Below are 24,858 nucleotides of genomic sequence, written 5' to 3' on the forward strand. Positions count from 1 at the left end.
TTTCTGAACGCACACTCCTGGACACCACAATTCACAACGCAATAGCCGGTCCTAAGGTATCAAGCTACTTTGTCCCAAAATTTAACTTCAACTACTTTCCTCTGCAGAGTGGCAAGCTGGGAATGATGTGGCAACCTTCTATTTTGTATGGAACAGATACAGACTCTAGTCCCAAATCCCAATACGTTGGGCTGGCCACTCTGAGAACAGGATGCTGGGAGTAGATGGGCCCCCTCTGGCCTGATCCAGCAGGCTCTCGTATCCTTAAATTGAAGGGCGGCGCTGAAATGTGAAACATGCTGCTTCTAGAGCACATTTATCACAAATATCGAAAGCAAAAAAAATAGCGTAAGGATGTCTGGCCTGTGGCCCACCTGATATCGATGGATTCCAACTCCCAGCAGCCCCAACAAGCATGATCAATGGTTCCTGGTGAAAGGCTGGGGGGGGGGGGGTTCCCAGAGGTCTTTGACAAGGCCCTAGGCTGACATCCACACCATTGTGGAGTTGCAAACATTTTCAGCAGGGGGCCGGTGGTCCACTTTCCCTCAGACCTTGTGGGGGGCTGGACTGTACTTTGGAAAAAAAATGAACCAATTCCTATGCCCCACAAATAACCGAGATGCATTTTAAATAAAAGCACACATTCTACTTGTGCAAAAACACCAGACCGGCCACACAAATCAGCATGTTTTTACGTGAGTAGAATGTGTCCTTTTATTTAAAATGCATCTCTGGGTTGAGATGCACTTTAAATAAAAGGACACATTCTACTCATGTAAAAACACGCTGATTCCCAGACCATCCATGGGCCAGATTTAGAAGGCGATTGGGCCGGATCCAGCCCCCGGACCTTAGTTTGCCCACCCATGGGTTAGTTAGTGTGTTAGTCTAGGATGCAGGAGACCACTAGGTGTAACGCCTTGAGCCGACCACTCACTCTCAGCCTAGGCTACCTCACAGGGTTTTTGTGAGGACAAAATGAGAATTATGAACACCACCTAGATTTCCTTGGAGGCAAGGTGGGATAAATATATGGAACAACAACAAAAACACGTTTGAAGTACCGTATATGGCTCCTCGCTCCTCAAAGAATCCTGAGAATTGTGGATTGTTGTGGATGCTGAGAACTGTAGCCTTGAGAGCTGTAAACTACAGTTCCCAGGATTCTTTGGAGAAAGCCATGTGTTTTTAAAGGTGTAGATGTGCAAGATGGATGATGAGATGGGACCCTTTTGTCTGATCCAGCAGGACGACTCTTACTGATGCTACCCACAATGCAGTTGGTCTTCGGTCATGCCAAGCCTTGAAATCATAACCACTTTGTTTAATGCACGGTGAGCAGACTTGCTCAAAAGAAACAGGTAAAGAAACATGGTTGGGTTTTGCTTTTTTTTTTTTTTTTGCTGTTAACTTCTTACCAAAGGGGAAAAAAAGTTTATTGTGTAAATGTAGGATGCGGGCTAAATCCCCAGCTCCTAAAATCTGCTGTACAAGTTTCCAACGCTGCGATCTGCCCTCTTAACGTCCATCGAAGTCGGTGACCCCACATGTGCTGCTTCCTCCCCATCACGGAGGTGCCTAGCTGACTTGCCTAATGTCCAAACAAACCTACTGAACTGGCAAAAGAAGAAGAAAACCCAAAGAGCTGCGTGTGGTTAGGAGGCCAATGGATTAGGAAAAGAGAAGCTCTGGCCGGCGTACTGATTTCTTTCGACGCTTTCTCCACGGCCTCCAAGTCGGATTGTTTCCAGAGGGCATGACACGGAAGCTAAAAAGAGCGCACGTCAAGATCCACGAACTGTTTCAGTCCAAAACGAAAACAGAAAAACCCCTAGGTAGTTTTGCTCTGTTTTTTAAAAATATTTCTTTTAATCGTATGCTGTCACACTGCAGGGAACTTGAGGGGAGAAAGTGGGCTTGGGGAGGGGGGGCGCTTGGATGGCAGGGGGAGAGGAACCTCCAAGGCCAATGTCTCAGCTGAGTTCTCACTCTCCAAACTGAACACCACAAAAAGCCAAGAGAGAGAGAGGGGGGGCCCTTTAGTCTGTGGATTCTAATACGGACTCGCTCAGAGCCAGGTCCCAGTAGTGCTCTGCTCCGTGTTTTTTAAAGTGCTCCCGTGCCATGTTCTCGGTGGGGCACTGCTTGAATTTCATCTCCCCGAAGCTGCGCTCCTTTGCTGTGCCCTGAGGGGGGAAAAGACAAGGGTGGGTGGAATTGGGTTTAGGAGTTAAAAGAAAGGAGAAGGGGAAAAGGCCACTAATGTGCTTAGCGCTGTGGACCAGGAAGTAAACACTTGAAGCTTAAACTGGTTTAACCAGGACGACCCTCCAAACAAAGCAGAGTTCTAGGGAGGAGGCTGGCAATCCCAAGAATAAGTTTAGTATCTTTTCACAAACAGTCTGGTGGCCACACCTGGGACGTTGCAGTGGGTGGGAGGGGAGATACAGGCAGGATATTGGAAGAATGGGGTCCAACAATTTCATCGTGGCCCAGAAAACAAAGTGCAAAGACCCAGGAATTTAAGTGGATACTTACCTCCCAAACCAGAGAACATTTGTTTGACTTTTTCACAGACTCCTCGTCGGATTCGTCATCATCTGAAGAAAGGAAAACCGGGGGGCGGGGAAAGAGAGAGAGAAGGCTGTGCTTAAAGCTGAAAACTATTGGACTATCAGCCTGAAGGAGGGCTTTTTCTCAAGTGCTGCACGCATCAGACTGGGACTTCTGTTTGGTAAGGAGATTCCAAAAATCAGCTAGTACATGAGAAGAGCCTGCTGGACCAGGCCAGTAAGCCCGTGACTGTCAACTTTCAGATCTGAAAATAGGGATCAGCAGCCTCGAAAATAAGGGGTCAACTTTCAGATCTGAAAATAGGGATCAGCAGCCTCGAAAATAAGGGATCAGCAGCCTCACCTGTCCCGGGGACAGTCTACGGGATATCTAACAATCCGGGATAGCAGCGGGAAGGTTGACAGCTATGAATGGGCCATCTAATCCAGCATCCTGTTCTCACAGTGGCCAATAAGATGCCCCAATGGGAAGCCCAAAGGTAGGATCCAAACACAAGAGGCCTCTTCTCCCCTCCACTGGTTATACAGAAGCCTTGCTGCTTCTGACCATGGAAACAGAACAGAGTCATCATGGCTGGGAGCCATTGATAGCCTCTGATCAAAAGGCCTTGTGGCTACTGGTTATTTTAAAATGCTTCGATTAGTGTTTATAGAGTTTTGATCTGTTGTCAACTGAGAGAGTGGAACCACAATTATATACGATATCTTTATTGTCATTGTCCCACACAGAACAATGAAATTGAAAATCTACATAAAACGTTCAAAACCCCCTAAAATCTCTGAAACCCTATTTTAAAATACAATATACTATAGAGACTCCTTATGCTGCGTTTAGAACCAGAATTGCATTTGCATAGAAACTGCTTCTCAGGCGGCTAGTCCTGGTCTTTATAACCCTATACCTTCTTCCAGAAGGCAGAAGCTGAAAGAGATCGTTTCCGGGGTGCGTACTATCCTACGCTATCTCTGCAGCTTTCTTATAGCACCTGATTTATTTTAAATCACCATTTAAAATAAATACTATACTCCCTTATGCTGGGCACAAGAGGGTTATGCGAGGAGGTGGGGTTAGGTATGTCCTTACCGTCTCCTTTTGTATTTGATGTCTGCTCATCCCACTTTATTCGATGCAACATGAGCCGTTTGAATTTTTTCTGTGCTTTAGGGCCTAGGAGGGAAGAGAAAGATCACCGAGGGCCATTTTAATTCTGAAGGAGTGTGGGCAGTCAGCCAAAAAAGCAGCGTTGTTATGTTATTACGAAAGGTTCTAATAAAGCGGCAGGATAGCCCACATTCCTTCGAGCGCATTTTGAACACGAGGGTTGGAAAAAATGCTCTGTGAAAGGTTTGGGTGGGAGAACAGAGTCTTGGAAAGCCATGCTGCACATCCAACCCACACACCCTCCTGCAAGCCCCACAGGTTCCCAGGAGCACATCCTTTGATAAAAGCTCCCCACTGCAAAGAACTATCCTGCAGCGAGGAATTCCATGCGTTAAGCTGGGGCTGCATGAAGCAGGCGGCTCCCTTTCAGGCCTGGTTCTGCTGCCGAGCGATTCCAGTGTAGGAACCCACGTCCCAGAACACGTAAACCAAGCACAACCCATCCTCGCCCGCCTCACCTCCTTCTACCACCACCACATTGACATCTTTGTGTAAAACCACAACTCCTGTTAGGTACAGTTGGCCGGCGTTCGCTTCAATTTTGAATTTCTTTGCCGGATTGCTTAGATTTCGGACTCTGAGAGAGAGAGAGGAAAGAGATGTTTAAAATTGTCATTTTTTTTAACCAACAACCAAAACACAAACAGTAAAACCCCCCAGGCGGCTGATACAATGGGTATACATAATCAATAACAACATATTCAAATCAACCATATGTACAATTTTATATACGTTAACACTCCTCCATCCACAAGGTTTATTTAACTTTTAACATTTTAATTACCCCAAATTATTCAAACCTACCCAAATAATTCAGTATCTTCCCAAACCAATCCTCCTCTTTCTCACTGACCTTAAACCATTTCATTCTGTGCATCCTCACAGTTCGATATTCTAAAATTATAATATTATTCAGTTTTTTCCTCCATTGATTCACCCCTGACTCTTTTGCATTTTTCCAATTACTCGCTATAACCTGTCTGGCTGCAGTTACCACCAATTTTACCCATTTATATTCCTCGTTTGTTTTTAACTCGGTGCTACTCAGACTAATAAGAACCATTAATTTAGATAATCCCACCTTCCTACCCACAATTCCCGATATTTCTATACCAATCTGTTTCCAAAATTCATTTGGAATTTTGGAGAGAGGGAAGAAAAACGTGTTTAAGCTTTTCTCTTTAAAAGCTTTCCTCTGGGTGGGGGGGGACGGGGATGCGAAGAAGGTGTGGGCAAAGGCCACAGAGAGGCCTTTGCCTCTGGGGTTGGAGGAGACTCACCTATAGACAGCTACATGGACCCCCTGTGAAATATCCTCTTTCAGCTTTTTAACCTTCTTGGCTTTCCTCTGTTCCACGGTGAGCTTCCGTGCAGCATTCGCCTCTTCGTGAGCTCTGGGGAAGCAAGATTATATATGCGTTTACTTTCTCTGCCATTGTTACTGTATTTTTGAAATAAAAGCCTCCTGTGTGATGATGCATCGGCAAGGACAGAGAACTGGGTCTGGATGGTACCAATTTATGTGCACGCACACACAATAATAATAATAATAATAAATTTTATTTCTATCCCGCCCTCCCCAGCCGAAGCCGGGCTCAGGGCGGCTAACAACAATAAAACAGTACAAAAGTACAGCACAAACAACACTCTAAAATCATTCATTATAAAATTAATTAATTCAAGCCACTGGCAACCATTGGGCCAGAGCTCCGCGAAGATTGCCGAGGGAGGGAGTCAGGCTGTGCCCTGGCCAAAGGCCTGGTGGAACAGCTCTGTCTTGCAGGCCCTGCGGAAAGATGTCAAGTCCTGCAGGGCCTGGTCTCTTGTGACAGAGTGTTCCACCAGATCGGAGCCATGGCTGAAAAAGCCCTGGCTCTAGTTGAGGCCAGCCTAACTTCTCTGTGGCCTGGGACCTCCAAGATGTTTTTATTTGAAGACCGGAAGTTTCTTTGTGGGGCATACGAACACATGCACGCACACACATGCACACATGACAAAGAAATCAGCATCAGCCTTACTTTTGCCTCTTGGCCATCTGCGCACGAACGTGAGCCTCTACTTTGGTTGGGTCCTGAACGGCTTCCGTTCCCAGAACACGCATCAGGTTAGAGATTCGTACTGCAGAGGGAGAAACGCCGACGGCATTGAGAGCAGAAGTTGAGAACGGAAAAACAGCCCTGGGGCAGCTGGATTGAGCCAAAGGAGCCCATCTAGTCCAGCACCCTGTTCCCACAGTGGCCACCCAGACGCCAAAACAGGAAGGACCTGAGAGCAACAGCACCTCTCCCCTCCTATTTCCAGCAATTAGCATTCAGAAGCATGTTGCCTCCGACAGTGAAGGCAGAACATCGCCACTGTGGCTCCTCTTTTCAAGTCATACAAGTTGGTGATCACCATGGGTAGGCAAACTAAGGCCCGGGGTCCAGATCTGGCCCAATCGCCTTCTAAATCCGGCCCGCGGACAGTCCAGGAATCAGCGTGTTTTTACATGAGCAGAATGTGTGTTTTTATTTAGAATGCATCTCTGGGTTATTTGTGGGGCATAGGAATTCGTTCATCCTTCCGCAGGGCCTGCAAAGCAGAGCTGTTCCACCTGGCCTTTGGTTTGGACTCAGTCTGACCCTTATGTTTCCCTCCCCTTATTGTTTCGATTTATGGGCTATTATTAAAATGAGGCTGCATTTTAAATTGTATTTTTAACCTGTATTTTAAATGGTTGTTTCCCCCCCTCCCCTATTATGTTTTTATTGTAATTTTACTGGTGTTAGCTACCCTGAGCCCGGCTCTGGCCGGGGAGGGCAGGATATAAATAAAAAATTCTTCTTCTTCTTCTTAATATAGTCTGGCCCCCCAAAAGGTCTGAGGGACAGTGGACCGGCCCCCTGCTGAAAAAGTCTGCTGACCCCAGGTGACCACCATGCCTACATCTCGTGGGAACCGGTTTCAGAGTTTAATGAGGTGCTGTGTGACTTTCCCACATTCAGCATCACTGGATAGCCCCCATCCCAAGTTTATGCGTTAGAATTCCAACTTCAAGCTCCAGGTGTTGTTGTTTTTTATCTCTCTCCCTCTCTCAACAGAAGCCCCACCTGCCCACTACAAAAATCCCTACCTTTTGGTTCAGGTGGCGGCATGAGGCCTAACCTCACTTTCTCCTGCAACTCCTTCTGTGCTTCCCTCCGGGTCTGGCGCCGTAGTTTCTTCTGCTCTTTTTTGGTGAGGTAGACCCCCAGGGTCACCGGCATGTCACTGTCCACTGGGGTTGGGGTGGGACACACACATCACAAGGACAACAAAGCAGAAAGACAGTCAGAGACAAGCAGGGTTTTCTCCTTTTAGAATGGGGCTCACCCACCAAGCTTGTTCCTTCCCACCTCCGTTATAATTACTTAGACGTGTCGCTCACTTAAACGTCTCCGAGTGGCTTACAACACTTTTAAAAACATGAAAATAAACACATTATACTCGTAACAGCAGAAGGAAGCTTTGGCAGGAAGCTTATTCCCTCCCACACCTTTGTGTGTGCTTCATTCTATGTGATTTTTAGACTGTTTGGTGTCTGGGAACAACAACAACAACAATAATAATAATAATTTATTATTTGTACCCCACCCATCTAACAACAACAACAACAATAATAATAATAATTTATTATTTGTACCCCACCCATCTAACAACAACAACAACAACAACAATAATAATAATAATAATTTATTATTTGTACCCCACCCATCTGGCTGGGTTTCCTCAGCCACTCTGGGTGGCTTCCAACAAAGATTAAAGTGCGGAATATTGAGTATTGTGCCTGTGATATTATAGGAGCCTTCTTTTTTCAAAAAAGTTAGGCCCCCTTTCCCAATATCCACACATTCCCCATACCCTTCAGTTCCTCAAATACTGATCTGAAGACTTGGGGGGGAGGCAGTTAAGATCTTTGCTTCCTGCACTGGTTGTGGGTGGATTGTGAGATACAGCAGCAGTAGCAGCCCAGTGAGGAAGGTCATGCCCTGTGTGGGGTTGACACCTAGCTACTAAAGCAGTCAATCCTAAGCAAGGAGATTGGAGCATCAGGTGAACATCACACACACATCTTTCCCCTGCTGTGCTGCCTATTGGATCATTTCCTATTTTACTGTGTTTAAAACGTATTGCAAGCTACCTCGAGAACTGTGGTTAGCAGGCAGCGCACAAACACTCCTAAAATTAAAAAAAATAAAATGATCTGGGGCTTTTAGACTAAGCAAGCTCGTCATTCCCTGGGGACAGAAAGGGTGGGGGTTAAGGGGAACGGAGCAGGGTTTGGCTTTCCACCCATCTGTTTTGCTTCCAATCTTCTTGTCTCTACGGAATCCGCTCTCCCCCTGATGCAGAAGCAAAGAGATGGAGCGTGCTCACCTGGAGGGTTTAGCTGAGCTGGGTGCTCCACTAGGTTCGTGATGCCAAAATAGTCCTCTTTTTTAAGCGAATCGGCGGCTTTTCTGAAACGGGAAGGAGAATTCGCACAGTTGCGGGCGATGCCTCAAGAGGAGGGTGCTTCTCTTCTTAGCCTATCCTGATCCTCACGCTGCTTATGCCTGCTGCAAGGAGCTGAGGCTTGGAGAACTAAGTGCTCATCTAGGAAAACCCTCTCTATGGCAGTGCCCCAGCTGTCACCTCAGAATAGCGAGCTTGGGAGCTAAAGGCCCCCAGCTTGATTTCCCGCCATCAAATGCCCAAGGTAACTGTGCTGTGTTGTGTTCTATTAGCCTGGCTGCCGACATGGATTGAGTCCAGTGGACAGCTCCAATTTGGGAACCATCTCAGCAGGGCTGGCACCTGGCGCCAAATTTAAACAGCAGGCCCTGCTGGAAAGAAATGAAGAGCTCTCCTGAGTGCTCCTGGTTAACACGGGCTCCCCGTGCTCTATTCCTGATGTCACAGGACGCCAGGCGAGCCTGTGCAACTAAAAACGGCCATAGAATCATAGAATCATAGAGTTGGAAGAGACCACAAGGGCCATCGAGTCCAACCCCCTGCCAAGCAGGAAACACCATCAGAGCACTCCTGACATATGGTTGTCAAGCCTCTGCTTAAAGACCTCCAAAGAAGGAGACTCCACCACACTCCTTGGCAGCAAATTCCACTGTCGAACAGCTCTTACTGTCAGGAAGTTCTTCCTAATGTTTAGGTTGAATCTTCTTTTCTTCTAGGACATGACCTAGCACACTTCATTTGACCCATGAGCCAAGGGCTCCCCATCCCTGCTCTACAGCAGAGACAGAGGAATCTGTAGCGCACTGGAATTTGTGGGACTACAACTCCCACCATCCCCTAACCGCTGGCCTTGCTGAGTACTGGAGTATTGGAACACCTGGATGGCTACAGACCCATCTGCCCCCCACACTTAAAAACTGAATGCCTTCAGTACTTTGAAGAAATGTGATCTTGCACATTCAGGAAAGCAGGCAGCAAGAAGGGTGGACTCACCCCAGAATTAATTCTAGTCCAGAGATTTAAGAGCTGAATGGCAGAGCAACTCACAAATCGATGCCGTTAGGTATGATGTAGGAGTCCCACCATTCCACCTCGGGGGTGTCCCCTTCCTTCAGCTCCTTCTTGGGGGTGATAAGGGCCAGTTTGGTCGAGGTGTGGATTCCCGTCTTCTTGGCAGCTTGAGAAATCTCGGCCTGGAGTTTTTCCAACTGGGCCTGAGGGAGACAGAAGGGTTTTCAGGAAGGTGCACGGAAGAGAAATAAAACACTTAATTCAAAATATTAACTGGCCTAGAGGCGCCAGTTGTCTCTGACGGGGCTTTCCAAGTATCCATCGCAAGGGTGTTTCTGGAGAAGTCAAAGGCCCCCAGTGCAGTGGGCCTGATCCAGCCCTCGCCAGCATCAGCCTGATAAAGAACTATTTGTCTGCTCACCTGCGGCAAATATGCACTGCCAGCAGGTGCCCGTTCAAGGGAGCCTTTATGAAGTTTAATGTAGTTATTTATTTTAGGTTGTTTTTAAGGAGGATATTCTGCTCCCCACTCCCTAAGAAATATATTTTCCTTCAGAGCAAGCAAGCAAGAGTACCATGCTATCTATATACAAGGGTTGACCGTGACTCAAACTTTGCCTTCCCAGGACAGGAGGAAAGCATCCGCTTCTGCTGAGCTCTGGCTTACAGACTTGATTCCCTGCCCCTTTCTACAAGTTTTGACTTGTAATTAATTTGCTAAGGGGTTGCTGGGAATTGCAAATCTGCGAGGGATAAACTACAGTGCCCAGAATTCTTTGAGAGAGAGAAATGTGCCTCGAATATGCTTCAAAGGCATCGTGTGTGTGCACCTCAGTATAAGGCAGATTCCTATGTTCCTTCCATGGTCAGAGGCAGTGATGCTTCTGAACATCAGTTGCTGGAAACAACAGGAGGGGAGACTGGCTCTTGTGCTGGGGTCCTGCTTACGGGTTTCCTACAGGCACCAGAAACTCCAGTGGGTGCAGAATGCCGCGGCGAGACTCCTTATGGGGTCCTTGCTGCGGGATCACATTCACCCGGTGCTATTCCAGCTGCGCTGGCTCCCGGTGGAGTACAGGGTCAGGTTTAAGGTGCTGGTTTTGACCTTTAAAGCCCTATATGGCCTAGGACCCTCGTACCTACGGGACCACCTCTCCTGGTATGTCCCACGAGGACCTTACGGTCTTCACACAAAAACATCTTGGAGGTCCCGGGCTGGCCTCAACCAGAGCCAGGGCTTTTTCAGCTGTGGCTCCCATCTGGTGGAATGCTCTGTCACAAGAGACTAGGGCCCTGCAGTACTTGACATCTTTCCGCAGGGCCTGCAAGACAGAGCTGTTCCACCCGGCCTTTGGCCAAGGCACAGCCTGACCCCCTCCTTTGTTAATCCTCACAGAACTCTAGCCCAATTATTGCCATTAATCTGATTTGAACTGATTTTATAATGAATTGATTTTAGAATGCTGTATGGATTTTACTGTTGTTAGCCGCTCTGAGCCTGGCTTCAGCTGGTGAGGGCGGGACATAAATAAATAAATATATTACAGTGGTGCCCCGCAAGACGAATGCCTCGCAAGACGGAAAACCCGCAAGACGAAAGGGTTTTCCGTCTGCAGAGGCATTTCGCAAGACAAATTTCCCTATGGGCTTGCTTCGCAAGACGAAAAATGACGAAAAAAACCGAATTTTTTTTTGCTCCAAAACCCCTTATTCTGAATCGCTAAGCTGCTAAAAGCATTTTAGCAGCAAAACCGCTAATCCCCCAAGCCTTAAAAAGCCGTTTTTAGCCCTTTTTTAGCCAATAGCGCTAATAGCGCTACTCCGTCAATGGGCTTGCTTCGAAGGCAAAAAAACCGCAAGACGAAAAGACTCCAGGAACGGATTCTTTTCGTCTTGCGAGGCACCACTGTATTATTATTATTATTATTACTGGGGACACCATTCCTGCTAAAGAATGCGGGGCCCCTTTGGCCTGATCCATCAGGCTCTTCCTATCTATACCCTGCTCCCAGCTCTCTATGATGCCCCTTCCCAGGATGTTGGGTGAGGAGGTTAGGCCCGCTTGCCAGAAGGAAAGCGCTGTACCTTCGTCCGCAACCTCTGGGCGATTTTTTCGAATTTGCCCTTGTCGTGGAACTTGAAGGTCCGCTTGGGCCGCTGGGCCGGGTTGATGTAGACCCGGGGGTCGAAGTATGTGTTGGACTCCATGTCCTCGGAGGGCTTCTCCTTCAGCTGCTGCTTGAACTGCTCCCTCTTGACGGCCCGGATGTTGGCCTTGAGGGTGGGCATGCGGTGGGTCAGCTCCACCTCCTTGCCGGTGGCGTCCACCGTGCGGCCTTGCTCGTCCAAGATCAGCGGCGTCGGCTTGGTCTGGTCCTTCAGCTCCACTTTCCTGGGCCAAGACATCCCCAAGGCAAAGTCTGGTTACAAAGCAGCCCTGGCCAACGGCCCGGAGCCCACGGGGCAAGAGTCTCAAGCCCGCTCAGTCTCAAATAAAGCCTGCGGAACAAGGGATTCTGGGAAGCCGCCTCCCACAAAGAAAACCCAACAGTCCCCGGCCCTTTTGTGCCTGTCGGGGTTGTGTACAGAAAGGATCCGCAGGATTTCAGACTCTCGACTGCTCCCCCACCCCTGCCACAAACTAGGCTGCTGAAATAAAGCTTTGAACGTGGGCAAGGGAAGGCGTTTTGTGTGGAAGGACTGCGATTTCCCAGCTCTGCTTCTAAAAGCAAATTTCTGGGCTGAGATACCCTTAGAATTACGGAACGGGGCATTTCTCGCGTGCACGTCTTCTGCCCCAACCCCGCTTTCTAAGCCACTATTTTTCTACTTGAACCCAGTTGGTGGGGCTCGGGGGGGGGGGGAGGGTTCTAGGAAAAACAACATCACAAAATAGATCTCACAAGTCTGAAGTCTGCCCACCCACACTTTAGAACAGGGGTAGGGAACCTCTGGCCTGGGCGCCAAATGTGGCCCCTCCAGGCCTTGCTAGCCGCTCCTTGGGACACAGACAAGCCCTCCCCGCAAGAAAAACACCCCTCGCCGGCTCTCCTCCACACCCACCCTCCTTGAGGGCTTTGGCGTGAAGTGTGCCAGTTCCATATTCACAATTTACATGATTTTCGATCAGGGCTGGAGGGAGAGATCTGTAGCATTGGTGGGTGGATGGATGCAGCCTCCTGTATGAGGCGAGGGAGGAATCACGCACCTGTCCATTTTGGCCTCTGACCTCCAGGGAATTCCCCCCGAGGGTCATGTGACTTGGCAATGGTTCCCCACCCCTGCCCGAGACACTTCTCTTGGGTCACAAGTGCCAGGAAGGGCTGGCTGCTACTGGCTTACCGCGTACAAGGGGCAAATCCCTGTGTGATGGGACATTTCTGCCCATGTGATCCATTTCTGTCCAATGAGAAAAAACCATTCAGTGGCGTTTCATCAGGCTTTTCAACTTTGCAGACCAATAAAATCAAGAAAGAAAGAAAAAAGAACACAAACAAAGCAAGCAAACCGAAAGCACATCCCGCCCCCATCCGCCCCCCCTGGGCAGAGTGTTGCGATACTCACGGCGGGGCGATCCCCATGGCGTGCAGGTTGGCCAAGCCAACCATGTTGGTGTTGCCGATCAGGCCAGGCTTCAGGGCCAGCTGGGCCTGGATCCGGGCCTGCAGCTCGGCCGCCTTGCGGGCCTTCTCAATGGCGTCGTTCATGAAGGTGGCCGCCTGCGAGGGCTGGATGGTGTTCCCAATGGGGAGGCGCTCCGGCTGGGTGGTGGTTGTCGGGGCTTTCGGCTGCAGAGGGAGAGAGGGGAGTCACTGGCTGGAACAGTGGGCAGGCAGGGCTTACTGTGGGGCCCTCCGAGAGAGAGATACACAGCCTCGCCTCCCTTGCAATAGGGAGCAAAGCCGTAAGAAGGGGGCGAGGAGAGGGACACCGACAGGGAGGCATGAGCTGGAGAGGGTGGGAACCCCGGGCTGCGCCCAGGGCAAGTCACCCTCCAGCTCCCATGGTGGCCTCTCTCTCCACCCCAAAGTGTCACCACAGGGGCATCTGAAAGACCATCTTGCCGTTGGGGGAGTGGAGAAGAAGCACTATCATTCCCCCCCCCCAACCAACAAGTTGTCTTTTCCATTCTAAAAGGTAAAGGTACCCCTGCCCGTACGGGCCAGTCTTGCCAGACTCTAGGGTTGTGCGCTCATCTCACTCAAGAGGCCGAGGGCCAGCGCTGTCCGAAGACACTTCCGGGTCACGTGGCCAGCGTGACAAGCTACATCTGGCGAGCCAGCACAGCACACGGAAACGCTGTTTACCTTCCCGCTAGTAAGCGGTCCCTATTTATCTACTTGCACCCTGGGGTGCTTTCGAACTGCTAGGTTGGCAGGCGCTGGGACCGAGCAACGGGAGCGCACCCCGCCGCGGGGATTTGAACCGCCGACCTGATGATCAGCAAGTCCTAGGCACTGAGGCTTTAGCCCACAGCGCCACCCGCGTCCCGTCTTTTCCATTCTACTGTAACTTAAAAAAAAAAAAACCCCGCAAAGAAGGAATCAAATAAAGAATTAAAAGTGGTTGCAATCATCTTGTGTAAACCGCTTTCTGAGGTCAGTCTGGAAAGCAGGATCAAAATGCTGTAAATAAGCAGATAATAGTTCTACTCAAGAGTAAACCCACTGAAGTGAACACACAGCTAAGTGAAGTCCATTCTACTCTTAGTGGGAGACAACCCCCAGCTTCTACAGCTCAGAAAACGTTTTCTGAACTTAGAGAAATGTTACTGAACTCCCTCTTTCTAATCTTTTTTTGCGGCCAGTGCATAAAACGCCACTTTATTTCAAGTCTGTATTGATGAAGGGTTTTGGTGCCTACCGTCTGCGATGCTCAAAGTGGGACCCTCCCATGGCTTCAGTATTTCATGCCCACAAACTCAAGTATGGATGTGCCTTGGGAGAATTAAAACTCAGGAGGGGCTCAGCTCTGCAGGACCACCAGTGCAATGGCTCGTGCAGGCCGCAACAAGGCTGTACCTGTGGGGCAGGGGGACTGATGAAACTCAGCTGCTTTTTCCTCTCCTCAATCTGACGTGTGGCAGCTTCCATCATCTGCTTGATCTGAAAGAGGGAAGAAGGGGGAAGGTGTTAGAACTGGACCCCAACAGCCTGTCTTAATAATAACAGCTTAATAATAATAATAATAATAATAATAATAATAATAATAATTTATTTATACCCAGCCCATCTGGCTGAGTCTCCCCAGCCACTCTGGGCGGCTCCCAATCAAATGTTAAAAACAATACAGCATTAAATATTAAAGACTTCCCTAAACAGGGCTGCCTTTAGATGTCTTTTAAAGATAAGATAGCTGCTTATTTCCTTCACATCTGAAGGGAGGGCTTTCCACAGGGTGGACGCTACTACCGAGAAAGCCCTCTGCCTGGTTCCCTGTAACCTCACTTCTCGCAATGAGGGAACTGCCAGAAGGTCCTCGGCGCTGGATCTCAGTGTCTGGGCAGAACGATGGGGGTGGAGATGCTCCTTCAGGTATACTGGACCAAGGCCGTTTAGGGCTTTCAAAGTCAGCACCAACACTTTGAATTGTGCTCGGAAACATACTGGGAGCCAATGCAGATCTCTCAGGACTGGTGTTATGAGGTCCCAGCGGCCACTCCCAGTCACCAGTCTAGTGTCCATGTAAAAAGCCAGGCCCCCTGAACTTTTGGTCCACAAACAGCTGAAAATCCACAGGTGCACTGACTACGTTTATATTCTACCTTTCCGCCAAAGAGCTTGAGATGCCACATCTGGTTAACCCCTTCCTCCCTGCCCTTGTTGTTTGATCCTCACCACGCCTACAAGCAGGGTGGATAAAAATCAATGATTTTTTTTAAAAGTAAAAATCGGATTTTTTTTATTTAAATACTTTTTTTTAAATTTAAGTCAAATGTTTTTATTTAAATTGGATTTTTTAAATAAAATGCTTTTGGAGGAAAAAATCTTTCTAAAGATAGTTTTCTATTTAAGTTACGTTATAGTTCAAAGGCTATTCATCAGGAAATAAGGATTTGTTTTAAGTTTTTCATGTGTGCTAAAACTCAGTCTAAGTTTTTTTTGTTTAAAGTTTAACCACATCCATTAACAAACATTGATATATATGCTATAACATTATTGTTTTAGTTAAATAAATTGTTTAAATTGTTATTAAGGAAATGATTGATTTCTCCTTCCAATAAAGTACGGCAGGAAAGTTGTCCAAATATAAACAGTTAACTTATTAAACCTCACAATAATTTCATAATTATCTGTCAGTGTATTTCTAATAGTATAGCCAAATCAGTAATTTTTGATATAACTTTAAAACTGAAAATTTATTATTCCAAAAATGAAACCTTCATCTGCTAGTAAATATTAAGATTATACCAGCAAGAATGAGTCTTTCTGTAAAAAAAAAAAAAAAGGATTTAAATCAAGTCTTACTGACTCGTGATTTAAATCGATTTGATTTAAATCAAATCCACCCTGTCTATGAGGCAGCTAGGATAGCCCAAGGTCATCTGGTGCCTGTGTGAGGATATGTACTCCAGCTCAACAGATGTGCTATCCCAGCAAGCTGATTGCGTTACTTTTATTGTTGTTAGCCGCTCTGAGCCCGGCTTTAGCTGGGGAGGGCGGGATATAAATACAGTGGTACCTCGCAAGACGAATGCCTCGCAAGACGAATGCCTCGCAAGACGAAAGAGTTTTTTGTTTTTTGAGTTGCTCCGCAAGACGAATTTCCCTATGGGCTTGCTTCGCAAGACGAAAATGTCTTGCGCCTTTTTCTTAAAACCGTCAATGCATTCCTATGGGAAACCGTCAATGTATTTCCTATGGGAAACTGTGCTTTGCAAGACGAAAAATTCACAAGATGAAAAAACTCGCAGAACGAATTACAGTGGTGCCTCGCAAGACGAAAAGAATCCGTTCCGCGAGTCTCTTCGTCTTGCGGTTTTTTTCATCTTGCGAAGCAAGCCCATTAGCGGATTAGCGCTATCAGCGCTATTAGCGGTTTAGCGGCTATTAGCGGCTATTAAAGGCTTAAGGGATTAGCGGATTAGCTGCTAAAAGGCTATTAGCGGCTTAGATCAGCTGATAAGCGGCTTAGCGAACAGCTGTTAAGCGGCTTAGGGGCTTGGGAAAAAGGCTGGGAGGGGGAAAAAAACCCAGGAATCGCAAGACATTTTCGTCTTGCGAAGCAAGCCCATAGCAAATTCGTCCTGCGAAGCACCTCCAAAACGGAAAACCCTTTCGTCTAGCGGGTTTTCCGTCTTGCGAGGCATTCGTCTTGCGGGGCACCACTGTAATTTCGTCTTGCGAGGCACCACTGTAAAATTTTATTATTATTATGATCACTATCCCAGACAAGCACTCCATGCCTTGCCTCTCCTCCTTTGAGACCAACCTGCAGCTTGGTTAGCATCCCAGGGCTTTCAGTCGGGGGTCCCGGGATCACCTCGGGCTCCTCCTCCACTTCTTCAAAGCGTGGGATGCGGCGCTTCTTCACCCCTGAAGATTCCTTGGAAATCTCAGAGTCATCCCCAAAGACGTCCTATAAGCAAAGAGGGCAGAGGAAACTTTGACAGTGACCAGCACCCTACACATCCATAGCAGCACAAGCCAGGTGAAGTCACGTGACTAGGGGAGGCTTCGCGTGGAACTTTCACAGCAAAGAATTGTCCTTCATACGATAGGCTAAAGGCTGTACACACCAACAACCAACCCACAGCTTCTTGAGCACCTCATCTGCTTTCAGGTGAAACAAGTTTCTGGTCCTCATGAGTTCAGGCAAAATTGCAAGGGGGAAACACCATGTCCTACACACACACATACAGATTTTTAAAGCTTCACACAGCACTTTCTGAAAAGTTTGCTCTGGATACTTTTTTTTTGTTAAGTCATTTTTATTAATTTTCCAATAAAAAACATCCAATTAACATATCCAATCATAATGGATTATGCTCTGGATACTTTTAAGATGCAGTTAATCACTAAAATATGCATTTGGTACAGTGGCTTAAAATAGGTATTTTTGCAAACACATATCAGCTTCTGCTTTCTTCAGTCTAAGAAGCAGCCAAAGAATGCGAAAACTGAAGCATTTTGCTATAAAAGCATTAATATATTTTGTTGTTATTATTATCTATATAATACATACACACAATTTTAAATGCATTGCTGTCAGCAGAGAAACCCTTTCAGACAAGGAGCAGTGTTAACCTAAACCTGTGTGAGATTTTACGTTCCTCCTCCCACCCTCCGAAATGAAAGCATTTTTGTGCTGATGGCACGTGGTCTCTCACAGCACCATCCATGTCCTCCTTACTCCACTGGGCCAAGGGAGGCAAATTCCTCCCTGCTGTGTCTCAGGAAAAGGGACATGGCTGATTGTGGGAAGAAGCTGCTATGATCTGCAAACAAAAACACGGCATGCATAGATACACAAATCCAAACCGCCTGCAAGCCTTAGCTGAACTGCTTTCATTGCTATTATGGGCCAAATTCTACATGGATGGCTCCTCATCCAAACAGGGAGCTTTGAGGCACACCTACCAGTTCAAGAGAAACAGCTTGGCCACAGCAATTAATTATTTGTACTCTAAAGAAATGTATGCTTTTAAAGTCTCCTAAAATCTCTGACAAGTCGAGATTTAAGGGCTGAGAGGAAGAGGAAGGCAGATGAAGACCGATAAAGAATGAAAGATGCCCACACTTTCTGTTGCCATTAAGGAGAAAGGCTTTTTCTCTTGAATTTTTAGGCATTTCAACACACAGCACTCCATGGAAGAAGAAAATGCAGCGAGGCGATATTGCCACCTCTACAGCCAGATCTGAAACTCTGCTGCCTTCATAACAAAAGAGGATGAAGCGTCGATCTCACCTTCAGCTCCCTCTTCCGGTTCCGGTCACTGTTGGATTTGGAGTGCCGGGAGCTCCGGCCTTCCTCCACGGCCTCAAAGAGCTTGTCCACAAACCGCAGAGTGGAGTCATCCAGAAAAGGCTTCAGGTGATCTGTGGAGGTGGAAGAGCAAGGTGGGGGAAAGAGAGCTATGCAATCTGGGCCAGGCCTGCACTTTTCATTTAAAGCACTATTACACTGTTTTGCACAGCCATGACTTCCTCATCCCCAAAGAATCCTGGGAACTGTAGTTTATAAAGTATGCTGACAGAAGAAATGCCCTATTTTTGTCACAGAGTTACAATTCCCACAGTGGTTTAACAATCAATTCCTCTTCCCAGAGTACTCTGGGAACTGAAGCTCTCTGAGGGAAATGGGCAGGACTCCTCCTGACAACTCTCAGCAACCTTTATAAACTACAATTCCCAGAATTATCTGGGGGAAAGCCACGACTGTTAAAGTGGTGCAATACTGCTTTAGCTGCACAGTGCGGATGTGTCCCTGGAAGCAACTGCATGCAAATATAAAAAAACTCCACCTGCAACAATCTTGCTTTTTATTCATTTGTTAGCTGCACCATAAGGAAGTTTACAATTTAAATATAAAATAAGGCATGAAACCATTTTACCAAATAAATAACACTGGGAAACAAAACTCATTAAGCAACCCCCCACCCAAAGTTTTAAAAGGCCAATAAGGAAATTGATTCCACATGAAGTTAGGCAGATTCCATCTCATCTTCAAGACCAATCGTATTATTATCATTGTTTCCATAATATATTAAGCTTGTTACCCCAAAGTCTCAAAGCAACTTACAACACATTGAGAAACATAAGTGCATATTGGGCTGGATGGACAATTGCTTTGTCCAGTGGTACCTTGGTTTATGAACTTAATACGTTCTGGAAGTCCGTTCTTAAACCAAAGCATTCTTAAACCAAGGCATGCTTTCCCATTGCAGTGGGGGACTCAATTTACAAATGGAACACACTCAACAGGAAGCAAAACATGTTCTGCTTCCAAGGCAAAGTTCACAAACCAAAACACCTACTTCTGGGTTTGCAGCGTTCTTAATCCAAGTTGTTCATAAACTAAGCTGTTCTTAAACCAAGGTACCAATGTATGTTCATATAGATGAGTTACTAAAGCGTGAAGTATTTTGGGGTTGGTTGGCAAGGGTAAAATCAGCAGAGGCATGAGAATTTAACAAGCTATAGAGGAACTCAATTCTCTGCCCCCAGCCAGACCTCAGGAGTTGGCTCCAAGGACCTACCGGCAGCTTTCTTCTTATCCATCCCCTTCCCAACGCAGTTCAAGGCGGCAGTGACCACAGTGGGTTCCGAGAAGCCAAGGACTCGCTTCACGGTCTTCTCCACCCATGGCTTCAGCTCATCCAGCTCCCGCTTGGAGAGCGCCATCTTCAGGAGAGTCTGAGTGGGCCGGGAAAGGAAAGCACATTTTGCAAAAACCAGTCACGCTCACGCTAGAAAGAATAGCTGTGCTCCTATTATGTATCCTTGTACACACACACCCGGAATCATCATGTCTACAGCCATCAACAAAGAAGGCATGTAATTCCTAAGCAGCATTACTTTGGGTTGTGTTCAACATTAGCCATATTAATTAGACCCACTGACGTTAATGGGCACAATTAACTGAGGACCATCAATTTCAGTAGGCCTACTCTGAATATAGGGACGCGGTTGGCGCTGTGGTCTAAACCACTGAGCCTAGGGCTTGCCAATCAGAAGGTTGGCGGTTCAAATCCCCGCGACGGGGTGAGCTCCTGCCAACCAAGCAGTTCGAAAGCACATCAAGTGCAAGTAGATAAATAGGTACCACTCTGGCGGGAAGGTAAACGGCGTTTCCATGCGCTGCTCTTGTTCGCCAGAAGCGGCTTAGTCATGCTGGCCACATGACCCCGAAGCTGTCTGTGGACAAACACCGGCTCCCTCAGCCTGTAAAGCGATATGAGTGCCGCAACCCCAGAGTCATCCACGACTGGACCTAATGGTCAGGGTACCTTTAACATTACTCTGAGTATAGCTTAGCTGGGTATAAGCCAGCGTAAGTTTCTCATAGCCTGTCAGGCTGCCTCTTCCCTCACTGTCCACCAATGGTAGAGGAAGGGGGGGAGAATCCTCTTCTTCCCAGCCCAAAATCCACTTCCTACTTATTGAGCGACATCTAAGAATACTCCGGACTCCAATGAGATTGAACATTGTCATTTGCCACCAGATCGTACTGAACAATAGAACAAATAAACTGACTTTGTAATATTTTCTTTTAGGCTTTAACTATCAGATTAGTAGGGACGCGGGTGGCGCTGTGGGTAAAAGCCTCAGTGCCTAGGGCTTGCCGATCGAAAGGTCGGCGGTTCGAATCCCCGCGGCGGGGTGCGCTCCCGTCGTTCGGTCCCAGTGCCTGCCAACCTAGCAGTTCGAAAGCACTCCCGGGTGCAAGTAGATAAATAGGGACCGCTTTATAGCGGGAAAGTAAACGGTGTTTCCGTGTGCGGCTCTGGCTCACCAGAGCAGCGATGTCACGCTGGCCACGTGACCCGGAAGTGTCTCCGGACAGCGCTGGCCCCCGGCCTCTTGAGTGAGATGGGCGCACAACCCTAGAGTCTGTCAAGACTGGCCCGTACGGGCAGGGGTACCTTTACCTTTACCTTTATCAGATTAGTGGTCAGATCTCTCCAGGGTTTTATCTAGCTGGGCTCCAGAGAATCACACAACCGGTTCTGAATGCCCAATGGAGCCTTTGGCTTGCCTTTCTTCAATGGAAGCACCCCCACCTTAGCCCAGCCTCTGTGCTGCACAGCAAGAAGCTTTTCAAACTGTACGACTATCTATCTATCTATCTATCTATCTATCTATCTATCTATCTATTTTCATCAATTAAATTTATATACTGAAGATCTCAGGACAGTTCACAAGATAAAAATACAGGACAAAAGCACAATATAAACAGTTAAAACAAAAACAATACAATAATCCCCACCAAGATATATAAAAGGCTGTAGAGTATTAATCAGCCAAAGGCCTGGTTGAAGAGGAATGTTTTCGCTGGGCACCTAAAGATGTAAAGGGTTGGGGCAGAGGTTGCTACCTATGTGACGAAGCATACATAACAGCAGTATGTGCTTTAGAACAAGGGTGGGCAAAAGGTAAACCGGGATCTGACTCCCAACAATTCAACAACTGCAAGAAAAATCACAAGTTAAAAATAAACGAGAGGGATTCAGCTAAATAGTTGCACTACCAGGAGCCAGAGCAACGAGTGCGATTGGCACAATGCCCCCCCCCAAGTTCTTAGTCAGGAGAACCCCTGCAACAGTCTGCAGGGCTCCCCCTCTGGCAAGGAGGTATCCCTGGCGAGCAGAAAGGTTTGCGCTGATTGTATGATTATATTAGTGCAATGAACTTCACCCAATAATTACATATCATGGCTGGCCTTGTGCAAATCATTTGCCAGCCCTTGCGTTCCTGTAAAATATGATTCCCTGGTTGCCAGGTCTTTCTGTGGTTCTGCTGGGTGAAGTTTTAGAGATGTAGGTGTTCAAATTATGATCAGCTGTGTAGCCTCAGATGTAGATCTATATGCATGCTATGTCCATAGAATGCTTATAAGATTTCTCCCATTGAGGCACTATTTTACAACTTGCTTCTCTCTTGGTGGATCTTGGGAGCTCTACCAAAAACACAAAATAGATCTCCACCAATCTGACGTCTGCCAGCCTCAGCTTTAGAGCATAACACAGGCTGGGGTCCAGAAAACAGAGGGTCCCTACCCAAGAAGGGGCCTGCAACATAAATTGGAAGATACAGGAGACAACAGAGAGAGGTTGCCTTTATTTTATTGGAAGCCTGCACATAATTCCCTATAGAAATACATATTATTAAATGCAGTGGCCTGTGAAATATTGTGCACAGTTCCAATTGTGCCTGCTAAAAAAATGATATTATAGCACTGCCAAAGGTTCAAGCAAAAGGAAAGCAAACTGATCAGCGGAGAGCAAAAAGGCACCTCCTCACCAATGAACATTCAGGACTTCCTGTCAATAGGTGTCTGGGAGGAAGAAGACATGACAAAAGATTTTAAAATGATGCATGGTGAAGATGAAGTGAAGGTTTTTCCTCCCTATTTCATGGTACAATGCCTCAAACTGATTGGAAATTCATTCATCACTGAGAGAATAAAGTATTTCTGCACACAGCACAATTTTTAGAAAGGAATTCATTGCCACAAGACACAGTTGTGCCTGATGTCATTTTAGAAAAGGACTGGATGAATTCACAAGAGGAAAAGAAGGCAGCCATAAGAAACAGAACCTCCATGTTCAAAGGGAGCATATCTGAAAACTGGAGTGCTGGAGATGAACAACTGGAGGACACTACTCCTTCCTTACTTCTCTGCTTGTGAACTTCACAACAGAGAATTTAGCTGGCTGCTTTCCTTCTTTTCCTGGATGGGTCCCTCAGGAGCTAGCACGCAGGAGAAGTTGGAGGGAGCTAAATGTGGAAAGGCAATTTATCTCTGAGGACCAACGACTTGTGAGGTTTCCAGAGGTCTCTAGACTTTTTCTTTTTGTCTGATTCAGCCAGGCTCTTCTCTTACTCAACTCTTTCTCTGACAGAGCAGGCCCATGAATTGGACTGCCTGTTAGCTTCCTTCCCTAATCTAGTCTGCATAAACTACAATAGTTTGTTTACAATTGGCTTGTTTTTGTTTTATTATGTATTCTGTGTTCTCATTCCGTATTTTTATGTTGTGAACCACCCTGTGATCTTTGGATGAAGGCAGTATAAAAATTTAGTAAACAACAACAATTAATACAATAGCACAATGGAACATCCATGCTCAGAAGCAGCATGCCTCTGAATGCCAGAATATGAAAACAAGCCATGAAAAGGGAAAAATAATAATAATCAGGCTGACAAGGGATGGCAGAGGAAGGAGAAAAAACGTTTCACTCTTCAGGGAGTCCACTAGTTCTCTATGCTAGGCATAGTTGGTCTTGCGCTCAGGATCCGCTTGCTTAGGGGCTTCCTGTTGAGGCATCTGGTTGGCCACTGTGAGAGCCGGATACAGGACTAAATGGGGGGGGGGCCCTCTGGCCTGATCTAGTAAAGGTAAAGTTGAAGGGACCCCTGACCATTAGGTCCAGTCATGGCCGACTCTGGGGTTGCGGCGCTCATCTCGCTTTATTGGCCGAGGGAGCTGGCGTACAGCTTCCGGGTCATGTGGCCAGCAGGACTAAGCCACTTCTGGTGAACCAGAACAGCGCACGGAAACGCCGTTTACCTTCCTGCTGGAGCGGTACCTATTTATCTACTTGCACTTTGAGGTGCTTTCGAACTGCTAGGTTGGCAGGAGCTGGAACCGAACAACAGGAGCTCACCCCGTCGTGGAGATTCGAACCGCCAACCTTCTGATCGGCAAGCCCTAGGCTCTGTGGTTTAACCCACAGCGCCACCCGCGTCCCGGCCTGATCTAGTTGAGTCCTTCAAATGCTGTTATGGAGCTTCCAGGCCCAGTGGCACTCCATTTAACCACCTAAGTTCTTGGGGTTATTTGTGAGAACAGGAGGCTGGGCTTAATAAAAACAAAAAACCTTTGGCCTGATCCAGCAGAAGGGCTCGTCTGACGTTCTTACGACCTCAGGATCGACCCAGCAGGTGTTCTCTTGAAAGGAGCCGTTGCAAACGGGGACGGAACCTCCACTTACCAGAGCAGTCTACCTGTACAGCGTCCCAAAATGCTGGGGAGAAAGGAGGACCTCCCGCTTTCAGGACCTGCTTGTGGGACTCCCAGGAGCGAGCCTGGCAAACCCACCTCGGCCTGACCCACAGACCCCCAAAAGAGCATCCCCTCCCCCTTCCTGAGAGGGGGAGAGGAGGCCCCCACCACCCCTCCCCCAACGAGGAAAGGCCACGCCCCCTGCCGGCCCCCAAATCCCCTCAAGCGGCCCCCTGCCGGCCCTTCTCCTTCCTCGCCCTCCTCTCACTCACCGGGCGGCGGAGGGGCGGCCCTCCCTCTTCCTCGTCCTCCTCGGCCAGGCAAGGGAAAAGGCCGCGCCACAGAACTCCCACGGACGGAGACGGAACGTCGTCGGCGCGCTCGGGCCGGAAGCGGAAGGCGTCCTCGGGAAACGGAAGTCGGCCCGAACCATAGAGGCGCCGGGCTTCTCCCCGCCGTTCCCTCGCGATTCGAAAGTCTTAGGGAGAGTCTCCACGTTTGGAGGCGGGACTTCCGGGTGGCCCGCCTCCGACGCCATTTTGTCTCTGGTGGCGGCGGCGTCCTCCGCTGGTAACCATGGCGACGGCTAAGCCCTCAACCGCCCATCCCTCCCCGCTGATTTCTATCGCTGTATGATAACAAAAAGCCATTATAAAACCCGGAGGCGTTTAAAATTACAAAAAACGTTATAAGGCGGCTGCGTGTTTAAAACAGCCCTGCGGTGCTGTAGGCCGCCGCCAACCCTGTGTGTTTTGCATAGCGAATTGCGCACAACAGCCCTGCCGTGTAGGCCGCTGGTCCTGAATTGCAAACCATGATGAGTGCAGTTCATACACTGGGCTCCTTTGGGAGGAAGGGTGGGGTATATATTGAATAAATAAAATGACAACAATGGATTGCCTTGATTGATCCCATATTGTAAATGGGGGCTTACGACAGCCCCGTCGTGGAATCGCACGTGATGCAAGC

The 24,858-nt window shown here is 47.7% G+C and overlaps 2 protein-coding genes across 2 annotated transcripts in view; one reads left to right on the top strand and one right to left on the bottom strand.

Moving 5' to 3' along the window:
• LOC310666130 (intelectin-like protein) overlaps positions 1–24,858 on the top strand; it is an 814,635-nt gene that overhangs the window by 48,136 nt on the left and 741,641 nt on the right. The window lies entirely within an intron of this gene.
• PRPF3 (pre-mRNA processing factor 3) lies at positions 1,840–24,366 on the bottom strand. The gene is made up of 17 exons (XM_083416555.1): positions 24,162–24,366; positions 19,421–19,577; positions 18,130–18,260; positions 16,654–16,800; positions 14,244–14,327; positions 12,787–13,010; positions 12,565–12,621; positions 11,308–11,614; positions 9,259–9,425; positions 8,134–8,216; positions 6,851–6,994; positions 5,757–5,856; positions 5,019–5,132; positions 4,197–4,315; positions 3,661–3,744; positions 2,542–2,603; positions 1,840–2,189 (listed from the first exon to the last, which is right to left on the bottom strand). The coding sequence occupies exons 2-17, from the start codon at positions 19,563–19,565 to the stop codon at positions 2,043–2,045; spliced, it is 2,115 nt and encodes a 704-aa protein (XP_083272681.1). The 5' UTR covers positions 19,566–19,577; positions 24,162–24,366; the 3' UTR covers positions 1,840–2,042.

This window comes from Podarcis tiliguerta (assembly GCF_965153285.1).
Source record: "Podarcis tiliguerta genome assembly, chromosome: 16".
NCBI lineage: Eukaryota > Metazoa > Chordata > Lepidosauria > Squamata > Lacertidae > Podarcis > Podarcis tiliguerta.